This window comes from Gastrolobium bilobum, unplaced genomic scaffold (genome assembly GCF_033153095.1).
Source record: "Gastrolobium bilobum isolate Gb01-03AN ecotype WA unplaced genomic scaffold, APGP_CSIRO_Gbil_v1 utg3810, whole genome shotgun sequence".
Lineage (NCBI taxonomy): Eukaryota > Viridiplantae > Streptophyta > Magnoliopsida > Fabales > Fabaceae > Gastrolobium > Gastrolobium bilobum.
In genome coordinates this window covers 262,233-275,528 of record NW_026899073.1, presented here as the reverse complement: position 1 = coordinate 275,528, position 13,296 = coordinate 262,233, and the positions used below count along the sequence as shown (strand labels likewise).

General features: G+C 33.2%; 1 protein-coding gene across 3 annotated transcripts; it reads left to right on the top strand.

Moving 5' to 3' along the window:
• Nucleotides 1–531: 531 nt before the first annotated feature.
• LOC133286988 (probable aldo-keto reductase 1) lies at nucleotides 532–11,359 on the top strand. 3 transcript variants are annotated; one of them, XM_061484531.1, is made up of 8 exons: nucleotides 532–549; nucleotides 7,912–7,950; nucleotides 8,050–8,220; nucleotides 8,315–8,518; nucleotides 8,829–9,001; nucleotides 9,192–9,288; nucleotides 9,602–9,755; nucleotides 10,889–11,357. In XM_061484531.1, exons 1-8 carry the CDS (start codon nucleotides 532–534, stop codon nucleotides 11,080–11,082), a joined length of 1,050 nt encoding a protein of 349 aa, XP_061340515.1. In that variant the 3' UTR covers nucleotides 11,083–11,357. The 3 variants fall into 3 exon arrangements, with proteins under 3 accessions (XP_061340515.1, XP_061340516.1, XP_061340514.1); XM_061484532.1 differs by lacking the exon at nucleotides 532–549 and having other exon boundaries at nucleotides 7,718–7,950; nucleotides 9,192–9,255; nucleotides 10,889–11,359; XM_061484530.1 differs by lacking the exon at nucleotides 532–549 and having other exon boundaries at nucleotides 7,730–7,950.
• The last annotated feature ends 1,937 nt before the right edge of the window (nucleotides 11,360–13,296 follow it).

Here is a 13,296-nt window from a genome sequence, read left to right as displayed (position 1 = left end):
TCGGCCCACAGGAAGGTTATTATTTGGCCAAGTAACAAACATACCTGTGGTAATAAATATGTGACAATTATCAAGAATTTTTCATGTAATTCATAGTCGGCCCACAGGAAGGCTATGATTTGACAGGACTTATTGTCAATGTTTGATTTTTACATTAAGAGTACCACTTACAAGTAGATATTTTTGTCCACAGACTAAATATTAATGTTGTGCTAGTTTCTACTACCGCTGCCAATTATGTTGCTCAAATGAATATGCTTCCAATGCTTAATGGGGCAAATTTCAAGCTGTGGAAAAAGAATGTGGAAATTTTTCTCGGCTGCATGGATCTCGACAATGCGCTAAGGACTGAGAAACCCACTTCCATTCAGGAAAATCCAAACACGGATAAAATTGAGAAGTGGGAACGCTCAAATCGCATGTGTCTAATGATCATGAAACGTTCCGTTTCAGAGGCGTTTAGGGGCTCGATTGTTGAGACTACTGATGCCAAGTTGTTTCTGAAGGAACTCGAGCAATACTTTGCTCGAAATGAAAAGGCTAAAATTGGTCAAACCTTGTCCAAACTCATAAACATGAGGTATAAAGGAAAGGGAAACATAAGGGAGTACATTATGGAAATGTCTAATCTTGCTAGAAAACTAAAGGCATTAAAGTTAGAGCTGCCCTCTGAGTTGCTCATGTACTTAGTTATTATTTCTCTTCCTGCACAATACGGTCAATTTGTGGTGAGTTATAACACTCAAAAGGAAAAATGGACTCTTAATGAGCTCATTTCTCACTGTGTGCAAGAGGAAGAGAGGTTACAGCGAGAGAAGACTGATAGTGCTCACTTGGCATCAACCTCTCAAGACAAGAAAAGAAAGAGAGCTAAGGATAATATGGATGCTTTGCCAAAGAAGCAAAAGAAGCAGGACCAGGAATTCACCTGCTTCTTTTGTAAGAAATTTGGACACATGAAGAAAGAGTGTTCCAAATACAAGGCATGGCGCGAAAAGAAGGATATGACTCTCACTTTAGTTTGTTGGTACTGGTTCTGTGGCACAAGCGTTTAGGTCATATCTCTAAATAGAGAATTCAAAGGCTTGTGACTGATGGAATTCTTGAACCCCTTGATCTAGATGATTTTGAGGTGTGCATTGAATGCATAAAGGGAAAACAGACAAACATAAGGAAAATAGGTTCCAACAGAGCTTCAGACATCTTAGAATTGATTCATACGTATATTTGTGGACCATTTCCTATAGCCTCTTGGAATGGTCAACAATATTTTATCACATTCATAGACGACTATTCAAGATTTGGATACCTATATTTGATTAGAGAGAAGTCACAATCATTGGATGTGTTCAAAGAATTTAAAGCTGAAGTTGAACTTCAGTTAGGCAAGAAAATTAAGGTCATTAGATCTGATCGTGGTGGTGAATACTATGGTAGATCTGATGGATCAGGTGAACAACGTCCAGGGCCCTTTGCGATCTTCCTAAAGGAGTGTGGAATCGTCCCGCAATACACAATGCCAAGTAAACCTAGCATGAATGGTGTTGCGGAAAGGCGAAACCGGACTCTTAAAGACATGGTGAAGAGTATGCTTAGTCATTCTTCATTGCCAGAATCACTTTGGGGAGAAGCACTAAAGACTGCAGTTTATATCCTTAATAGGGTTCCCAGCAAAGCAGTGACAAAAACCCCTTATGAGCTATGGAATGGAAAGAAACCTAGCATAAGGCATTTACACATTTGGGGTTGTCCAGCAAAAGCAAGGCCTTATAGGCCAAATGAAAGAAAGTTGGACTCAAGAACAATCAGCTGCTATTTTGTTGGATATGTTGAACACTCTCGGGGCTTTAAGTTTTATAATCCCACTACAAGATCCTTTTTTTGGAGACGGGAAATGCCAGATTCCTTGAGGATATTGAGTTTGGGGGAAGATAAAATAAGGAATGTTGTCTTTGATGAGGAAGAAAATAATATTTCTCTTCCTAATATTGTCGTCATTCAAGATGCAATTACGGAACAAGCAATTAATGATCAGGTCCCTGTTCATGACATTGTTATGGAACAGGCTTTGGTCCCTGACATTGTTTTGGGTCAAGACAATAATGAATCACCCCCTATGCCACCTATAGAACAAACTCAACAAACTCAAGAAGTGCCATTAAGGAGATCCACTAGGGAAAGGAGAAATGCAATTCCTGATGATTATATTGTGTTTCTTCAAGAGCATGAAAATATTTTAAGCTTGAAGGAAGATGATCCAATCAACTTCCAACAAGTCTTAGAAAGCTCTAATGCTCATAAATGGATTGATGCCATGAAAGATGAGATGCAATCTATGAAAGACAACGACGTTTGGGATCTTATTGAGTTGCCTAATGGTGCGAAACCCATTGGTTGTAAATGGATATTTAAAACCAAAAGGGATTCAAATGGCAACATCGAAAGATATAAGGCACGTCTAGTTGCTAGAGGTTTCACTCAGAAAGAAGGCATAGTCTATAAAGAGACTTTCTCTCCGGTTTCTACGAAGGACTCCTTTAGGACAATAATGGCGCTTGTGGCTCATTTGGATTTGGAGCTACATCAGATGGACGTAAAGACAACGTTTCTCAATGGAAACATTGATGAGACAATTTATATGGTGCAACCAGAAAACTTTGTATTGAGAGATTCAAAGTCTATGGTTTGCAAATTGAAAAAGTCCATCTATGGCCTTAAGCAAGCTTCTCGTCAATGGTACCACAAATTCCATCAGGTTATTATCTCCTATGGCTTTGAGGTGAACTTAGTGGAAGATTGTGTGTATCACAAGTTTAGTGGGAGTAAATTCATATTCCTGATACTATATGTTGATGATATCTTACTTGCCAGTAGCGATATAGGCTTATTGCATGAAACCAAGAAACTTCTCACTAAAGATTTTGAGATGAAGGACCTTGGTGATGCATCTTTTGTCTTAGGAATACAGATACTTCGAGATCGCGCTCAAGGTATACTACGGTTATCACAAAAGGCCTACATTGAAAAGATTTTGGATAGATTTGGCATGAAGGATTGTACGTCAGGAGATACGCCCATATCTAGGGGAGACAAGTTTAGTCTCGCCCAATGCCTTAAAGGTAAGCTTGAGATGATAGAAATGACAAAGGTACCTTATGCTTCGGCAGTAGGAAGCCTTATGTATGCCCAGGTTTGTACTCGCCCTGATATAACATTTATAGTGGGAGTGTTAGGAAGATACTTGAGCAATCCAGAAATGGATCATTGGAAAGCAGCCAAGAGGGTCATGCGGTATTTAAAGAGAACTAAAGATTATATGCATACATATCAGAGGTCAGATGAATTAGAGATCGTCGGATATACTGACTCTGATTTTGCTGGATGCCAAAATAGTAAAAGATCCATATCAGGTTTTGTCTACATGTTGGCTGGAGGAGCTATTTCTTGGAAGAGTGTTAAACAGACACTCGTAGCTTCCTCTACTATGGCCGCTGAATTTGTAGCTTGTTTTGAGGCATCCAACCATGGGGTATGGCTGCGAAACTTTGTCACAGGGCTGCATATAGTTAGTGGTGTTGAAAGGCCACTGAAGATTTATTGTGACAATAGGTCAGCAGTGTTGTACTCCAACAACAACAGAAGCTCTTCAAAATCGAAGCACATCGATATAAAGTTTCTGGTTGTTAAAGAAAGAGTTCAGAGTGGTCAGATTTCTATAGAATACATAAGGACGAACTCCATGCTTGCGGATCCGCTTACTAAAAGCTTAGTGCCTAAGGTCTTTCACGAGCATACTGCTCATATGGGTGTTGTTTTGTTCGATGACACTACGGTTTAGTGGGAGTTCTTTATGTTAGTGTTCTATGAAGATTAAATTTTCTGCAGAATAAAGAATTCAATGGTATTTTCCCTCTGAATGTATTAAATTTTGTGCTTGTATTTATGCTTTGTGTATGCAGAAAATTTAGGATTGATCTTATAAAGATTAAAGTAGGACCAGTTGGAAATAGGCATGGTAAGATCACATTGCATGTAATTTCCATGCCACTCATCCATACTTGATCTATGTCATTGAATATATTGGTGCGATGACCATGGAAGGTTTAGTTACGCTTGAAAGTGACAAAAGCCGCCATGATCTCATATTATAGGAGGTGGACCAGATTGTATCTAAGGAGGAATCTAAAGAAAAATAGCATACAATTGCGCACTAAAGATATATGATATAATTATCTCAAGTTAATATGTGGCCCAAGTGAGAGATTGTTAGAAAATTATATTTTCTAATAATTATTGTGGGTCACATATTATATTAATAATTATATTGTGCTATTTATATATATTGGGTATATTAAAGTGATCAGTTAAATATTCTCAAATAGATTCCTAAGTGAGTATGTGCTGAATGAGTGGATACCAGTATTGGGCCAACTAGGTATAATGAGAGCTTATTGGCCCAACAATAAAGATAAAAACACTATATAAGGGTTATGGTCCCCAATACGTCAAATGAATAACCCTAGTTTCTCTTCCCCATCAAGAGAGAGACGGCACACTAAGGAATTCGGTTTTAGGGTGATTTGACTGAGGAAGACTACAAACCCCAAAAGACAAGATCAAAGTTATTCCGCTGCAATGGAGACAGGTATTCATCCACCTTTATGTTGTTCTTATTTTTCTTTATTATTTGGTATGATGGATCTTGGCTTGTGGGTGATAGTTATCACCATAAGGTTTTGAGGAATTAAAAAAAAAAATTCCAACATTATAATCTTTAAACGTATTTATTTTATTTGTAATAACATCTCGGAAAGAATAAAGTAAATATGCTCAAAACTGATCCTAGTACTTTGATTTCAATATGGGATGTATTTTAATGTTACAACATAGTTTTGATATCTTCCAGCAGAGAGATGAAGTGTTATATATGCATAATATAAAAGTTTTTTAAATTAATATTATTGTCGTATGGAGTTTTTTAAATTTTGATTTTTTATTATATAACAATATATATTTTATTTTTAAATTTTTAGTTGTTTTCTTTATAATTTGTTTAACTTTCCAATTTTTTATTTTTTAATAATCAAAGTAAATTTATTTTCAATAAATTAGAAAGAGATACATACCTTATTATTAAAATATTTGTGCAAATCCCCATTCTCTTATAATTTTATAAATTTTCTTTTATTCTCAATCTTGCAAATTTCAATGATTATAATATTTGAGCAAATCCCCATTAAACAAATTTTTTGGTAGAATTAGACGTGCAATTAGCGTACTCAAATTCAAATCTAACAATGCGTTATGTTCCTTTCCTTTGCCCTTTCCCCTTCACTGCTCTGGTTTCTTGAGAGGTGACAAAAATATTACCGTACAAGCATATCTAATAAAGACGGATTTTTTAAAAAAAAATTATTTTCAAAATGCTATCCGTGTTATGGGCTTTCAACCCATTTAAGTTAAACGGTTCGGGTTTGTAAAAATCATTGAAACTTGGGCTGCACACAAATCAAGTCAGGTTTTAAGGGAAAAAATAATATCTTCATTAATTAACTAAGTTCGGGTTGGGCTGCACACGGATCTAGCCATGAAGACCTTAATGCAAAATAAATCTTTAGAATAACTTTTAAGTCGTTAAGTTCAAAAGTAAAAGCATATGTCACGTAACAAATCAAACTTTTATGTTATGATTTAAAAACATAATTGAATAGTTTAACGTCACGTTTCAACTGACTTGATTGTTCTATGCTTTACATACGAGAGACCCGTGTGTCATGTCATGTTAACAAACAATTTGTGCCTGTGATACCTCTTGGAAAAATAAGAACAAGAAAAAAAAAAAACAAATAACAACAGCGCCGAAAAATAAATAGCACCAAGACGTTCCTAACTTCCTATGTGGAAAATTCAATATGGGAAGAAAATCACAGTAAGTACCTCTATTGAAATCCACCCAAATCTCCGAACCCACAATCAATAATAATGGGTATAGGTGTTTACGGTCTGGATTTGATCGATTTTGAAAATAAAAATTATCTGATCCAATTCCTTTAGTTTGATCATGTAATAATTCATTCAGTTTGAATTTTTTTTCAATTCCGATCCGATCCAATTCAATTTTTTTTCGATTTGGATTACATCGGTTTTCGATTTTTTGAAAATTCTAAAATTTGTTTCATAATTATTGTGCAAATAACATCTTTGGAATATATTGGCTTTGTAAATTATTATTTTTTGAATATAAAATCATAAGTAAACGATAATATAGTTTTTTTTTTTTACAATGAGATATGAAGCTCTACATAGATGATATTTGTTGATGAGATGTGACTTGAATTTAGTTGATGTGTTAATGAATCTTGAGTTTAAAAAATTTTGAGTTATGATTGAGGAAAGGTCCAAGTAAGTTGAGGAGAATTAGAATATTGGATCGATTTGGATTAGATCGATTTTCATCAACCAATCAAAAAACCGATCCAATCCAATTAAAATTTGTAGGCTTTTTTCGATTTTCGATTTATTCGGTTATCTATTTTTCTGTTCGATCACAGTGATTTGAATCGATTTGGATCGATTGATGAATACCTCTAGCAATGAATATATATATATATATATATATATATATATATATATATATATATATAGTTCATTTAATCTTATGTTACATGAGAGATCTTCTCTCATGTTGTAGAGATACATATGGTGGGGTCTACCATTTAAAGAAAAAGGAAAAAAGGAGTGTCACAATTTTCGATGAGTGTGTAAGAGATAAAATTACTCTTATGTTGCATAAGAGTAAATTTTTCCATATGTATATATATATTATCTCTTATATAATAATATAGAGGAATTCAATAAAATTATCAACTAGATAAAAATCAAGAAATAGAATAAGAAGAAAAGTCATCAAAGAAACTTGAAAGGAAAAACAAAATTTATACTCCAAACCGCAAAATCTGTGAAAAACTAGATATTATAAACAGGTGTACCAGGGGCCCCACCACCAAGAAAAAAGGTGTATTGCAATTATTGATCTCAGTGCTAAGAATGATAAGCTTGGCATACAAGGAAGAAAAAAATTACTATATTTAGATTTCAATTTGGAAATTACATTTTGTCTTTTAGAGACTAAATGTGATATTATAACAACCAATTAAAGTTATTATTAATATTTCTACCAATTAATTTTATCGTTAGATAGATTATGTTGATCCAACAGTTATGGTTATGATTTTTCACATTAAATATGAAAAATCATAATCATACAAAGGTGAAAATAAATATTAAATATTAAATATGAGAATCATAATCATATAAAGATCAAAATATATATAACCGTTGGATCAACATAATCAATTTAACGGTAAAATTAATTGGTGGTAATATTAGTAGTAAGCCTAATTGGTTGTTACAATATTCTTCCATTTCATTTAGAAATATACTTAAATTAATTTTCATATTTAAAATACAGTACAGATGGAAGAATGTTTTCATTTTTTAAAATGTTTTTATTAAGAATAAATAATAAAAGTAAAAAATATAGGATTAGATTATTCTATCTACTTTATTTTTTTGCCTATCTTTATTTATTATTCTTCAATATTATTAGATCAAAATTTTAATCAATATTTATCTTTTTCTCTTCTCTTTAAATTTTGATATAACAGAATTAGAAAGTAGTACCATATGTAAAATAAAAGAAAACAGAAACAGTCACGCAGATGTCAAAGACTGTGTGTGACATAAGCAGTGATGGAAAACAAGCCCGTGCTAACGCATTGAGTGACAAAAACAAAGACTGTAGAAGGAATAAAGTAATTGCGACTGTGGACATATAATCCAGCACAAGCAGGAGTTAAGGATTGAGATTTGGATTATTGAGGAACCAAAATGGCCGCTACGCAGAGTGAGTTGATTCCTCGGGTGAAACTCGGAACCCAGGGTTTTGAGGTATTAACCATATGCTCACTATTTTACTCACTTCGATTACTCTTATTTTCAGATGGCATAATCCTCTTCTACCCGTTCTTTGTTTTTTTTTTTTCATAGGTTTCAAAATTGGGATTCGGATGTATGGGCCTTAGCGGGGCCTACAATGATCCTCTTCCCGAAGAGGATGGCATCTCTGTTATTAAATATGCATTCAGTAAAGGGATCACCTTTTTTGATACTGCTGATATTTATGGAACTGGTGGTGCCAATGAAGTTTTGGTTGGAAAGGTACCTAACTTAACAAGGATTTCTTCTCAGTTCTACCTACTATTTGTGTTAGGATATCATAAAGTGTGTGTTTTTCTTTGATTGTGTTGACTAGACTTTGAAGCAGCTACCTAGAGAAAAGATCCAGCTAGCAACAAAATTTGGTGTCGCACGAAGAGATCAATCTGGTTTGCTTGTCAAGGGTTCACCCGATTATGTGCGCTCAAGCTGCGAAGCTAGCTTGAAACGTCTCGATGTTGAATACATTGATCTCTATTATCAGCATAGAGTGGATACCTCTGTACCTATAGAGGAAACAGTTAAGGATTTCTTCCTATGATAAACCTATAAATGATTTTGAGCTTAGTACACAATATATATATATATATTTGAGCTTAGTACACAATATATATATATATATATGGTGAAAGATCCGTTTACAAATTTTTTTTACTAATTTTTGTTAATTACACTATATACCCCAGAAGAACATAGTGTAGTTTGTAAACAAAAAAAATTGTAAATATAACTCTATCCTATATATATATATATGTGTGTGTGAATTTTGCTGACATTATTATCCCGGTAGATAGTTAGATAACATTATTATTAAATTTGTTCTATTAAAGGTAGGTGAGCTTAAGAAACTTGTGGAAGAGGGAAAAGTCAGGTATATTGGGTTATCTGAAGCCAGCCCAGATACAATAAGGAGAGCTCATGCAGTTCATCCCATCACAGCTGTACAAATAGAGTGGTCCCTCTGGACTCGTGATGTTGAGGAGGAGATAGTTCCTCTCTGCCGGTAAGTTTGAGTTCTTCTCCATGTTCATAAGAGTACAGCTCTCATGACTGTTTCTTCATTAAAAATTAATATGAACACTCTTAAATCATGAGCTACTTGAAAAGAGGGTTAGAAAAAAAGGGTTTAGTTGCTGTTGGCAGCATGTTTGTTTTAATGTGACTTCATTTTTTTAATGCTTTGATTAATACAGGGAGCTAGGAATTGGAATTGTACCATATAGTCCTCTTGGTCGTGGCTTTTTTGGCGGCAAAGGAGTTTTGGAAAATGTGCCTGCAGTTAGCTACCTGGTATAGCATTTTAGCACTTAATTGTGTGTTTCTGCTGCATACCATGGAATTATTAGGTGTGGTAAAACATTAAATAACAATGATCAATTCTCAATCTTGAATTAAATATTGTTTAGTTTGTTGTCTTATTTTGTACAACATGTATATGTCCTTCAATTGCAAATACTTGTGTTTAGACTAGAGTAACGATGGAGGAGATACCATGCTTATTTGTTTTTTTCACATCAATGATGCTCAAAAGAGAATAAAAATTAAACTTTTTCTTTGGTGAAAAGAATACATGTTATTTTCTGATGGTTATTTCACATATCAGACTGCACATCCCCGCTTCCAAGCAGAGAACTTGGACAAGAACAAGAGTATATATGATCGGATTGAAAGCCTAGCTCAGAAGCATCACGCCACTCCTGCTCAGTTGGCATTAGCATGGGTACTCCAACAAGGCGAGGATGTTGTACCTATCCCTGGTGAGTGACAGAATATCTTTTTAATTTTGTTGTAAATAGTATGCGGCAAAGTATCTTTGATACTATCTACTCTGAGCTAGTATCTCAGGAATATGGTATTTTTTTCTTCTTTTTTGTCAATCGAAACAAATTATTATGCACATTATATTCTGTCATTGTACTTGTGCACTGATCAAATAAGTGAAGAACTATACACTTTCGTCTGTAGTGTATGGGCAGTGTAGTTGTGCATTTCATATGGTAGTGTCATCTAAAGCTACTGGCTGTAGATTCTTCTCAATTATTAGGGCCTATTTGGATGGATTTTTTTCACTGAGAAGTTGTTTTTTGCAAAATAAAAGTTTTTTTTTTTTTTTTTCACATGTAGACTTGTGTTTGGATGCAACTTTTGAAAAAAAGCAGAAGCTAAAATGGTGCTTTTTGGAAACCGGAAGCCAAAATTCTGCTATTTAAATACTAATCCGTTTGTTCAAAATAAAAATAAAAATACTAATCCATACGTTCTGAAAAGAATCATTTTAAAATAAATGTTGCATAAAAAGTCCATTTTTAAAAGCCCATTCAAACGGTCCTTAGAGCTGAGAAATTGAGAATGAACAGTAAGTCACGCCACATGCTTCTCTGCTTGCCTTCTCAAGTGTTTATTTCATAGAGTTCCACAATAGGAAGTTTTGTTAAAAATATTGGAGATTTCTTTTGTTCTATGTCCAATCTTCTTCGAGTCTCTAAAGTCAAGACTACATGTTAACGCCTCTTTTATTCAAGGAAATGATTTCTCTTTTTATCGGTTTCATGATTTCTTATACAAACCTTTGAAAATAAGATAATATTTTTTTTTAAATTTTTTTACTTATTATGGAAAATAAAAAATAAAAACAAAAATGATTTTCCTAAACTATCCTTAACTATTCACGTGTCGTAGATAAATATTACGGTGTACATATAAAGTATTTTGGGAAGTTTTAACTGTATGGAAGTTTTAACTTTTTAAGTATAGCTAAAGTATTGGGGATTTTATTTTTAATGTTAGTACTTCCCTCCTATTCAACGAAGAAGCACATATATGTTCAATATTATCTGTTTTATTGTGAAAGTGTATAATTATTTCCCACAATTTCTTTGGACATTTACAGGAACAACTAAGATTAAGAACCTGGAGCAAAACCTTGGTGCCTTAGCAGTGAAACTATCAGAAAAGGACCTGAGAGAAATTTCTGAGGCGGTTCCCATTGATAATGTAGCAGGTAGTCAATACTTCAATGGAAATGATCAAAATTCCTGGAAGTTTGCTAACACTCCTCCAAAAGAGTCGAGGGTCTCAACCTGAAGCACTCTAAATCCCTTCCGGTTGGAGAATGCACTCATCAAGGTCGCTAGAGTGCTGCAGATGTAGATGCGAATATTAATAAAACTTGAATATGAATAAAATATCAATAATATGATCCATGTCTCGATGGTTGGCTTGCTAGATATTTTGTTTGGTTAAAGTTTTAGATTGGAACTGCATTACGAGTTTGTGATGTAACAAAAAACTATGAATAACAATATATGATGAGGATTTTGCTCCTCATGCTTTGGGGAACAAAAATGTGCACTTTGAAAGGAATCACTAGATGGCAAATCATTCTTATCTGTGCTGACAATTAGCAAACATTGAGCATACGTGCCTGCATAGGTAAAGGGAGAAAAAAAAAAGAATGAAAGTAAAAGCTGCTACTGGGCAAAATAATAACAAAATAAGGGACATAAAAATGAGTGAGGATATTATAATTATCAAAAACTTTTATTACTAATTTATTATCCATCACATCACCGTTGGATCAAAGAGAGAGAATATTAAAAAGTTTTTAAAAAGAGAGAAAATGTTAATTTAATGGTGAAGATAGAGAAAATGTTAATCTAATGGTGATTAGATAGGTAGTAAATTGGTAGTGAAAAATTTTGGTAGTTAAAATATCTCTCATCTATAAGAATATGGAAAAAAACGTGTGTCATTTTAAATGATGTAAAATTGTGTCATTTTAAGAGAGAAAAAGAGATAGATAACGGAGGAGAGATGGTTGACAAAAAATAAAGGTGTGGGTCTCATCTCTTTGTTAGAGTGAAAAGATATAAGTTGTGTCATTTAAAAAGTTAAACACTTTTTTCTAAGAATATACAGTTTTTTATTTGTGGGAAAATGGAGAATAACAGCCTCATATTTAGGCTTGATGAAGACTACGACGCAAGTTTCCTAGTCTTTCAACCCAAAGATTTCCTTGCATGGTTGAAGGTGGCAGTGAGTAATAGGTAGTGTTTAAGAATTTTAGTGATTTCATACTATTATCATTAACTCAGTAATTCGAATCAATAAAAATTTCATGAATAATAAAAAGAGATGAGAAATAAAAATAATTTTTTGTTTAAATATTATCTCCTGAATAAAAGGACCACGACCAATTTTTTTTTCTAGGTAGTGGCGTAGCGAATAGTGGTATAGATTGATGGATTCGGTGACTGTGAGGTGAGCTGCTGAAGCTGATAAGTGATGTGAGTCCATATGACATAGCTTGTTTTATTTCATTTTTTTTGGTTCAATTGAGAGGCTAACGCCCCCTCTAGCTAGTTAGTTAGGAATTAGGATAAGCTTGCATGCTATGCAAGGTTCACCATGCTCCGTGGGAATGTAAAAAATAATTAAATAAACCGAACTGAAGATGAACGGTTCAGAATTGTTGAGAAGAGTTTTGGTACACGGAGAGCATTAAATTTTAAGTGATCCAAACTAATAAAAATATGACAACTAATCAAGAGAGAGAAGAGAGTACAATTTTTTTTTTTTATACAAATATTAATCTCTCAATGGAAAGAGCATTTTTTTATACAATATTAATCTCTCGACGGAAAAAGCACACGAGACAGCACCACTAAATTTTTTCCGCTAAAATTGAACTATAATCACTCCTAGGGTGTTAAAAAATTAAATAAAATCTGACCACAAATCAAACTTAATCATTTTCTTTTTCGAGCCGATTGAATACTAGCATTAATTTTTAGGGTAAAGCATTTAGATAAGTTATTTTCGATGAGAACAAAATGATGTCATTTTACGGAAGAAACCAAAATTTTTTTGTAATTTTAATTTATTGTAGGATTATATTAATTTTTATCATTACAATTTTTTAATCTTATAACTCAAAATGACATCATTTTGGGCTCACTAAAAATAACTTCATCTCTAGTAAATGGAAAAATACTTTTTTCCTAATTTTTAATACGGGTTTGGACATGAGAATATTTCATGTATGAGTTAGTTTTTTCTGCAACCAATATAGATAAGTTATCTACATTGAACCCAAAACGACGTCGTTTTGTGAAAAAAAAATCAAGATATTTTTGTAATTATAATTCATTTCAGGGTTATAATAGTCTTTCTCATTATAATTTTTTAATCTTTTAATCTAGAACAACATTATTTTGAGAAATGAACTAATTCACATTAAATCCTTTATGTATATTTATAATTATTTTCTTAATTGTGTGTGTGATTATAGTTGTATTG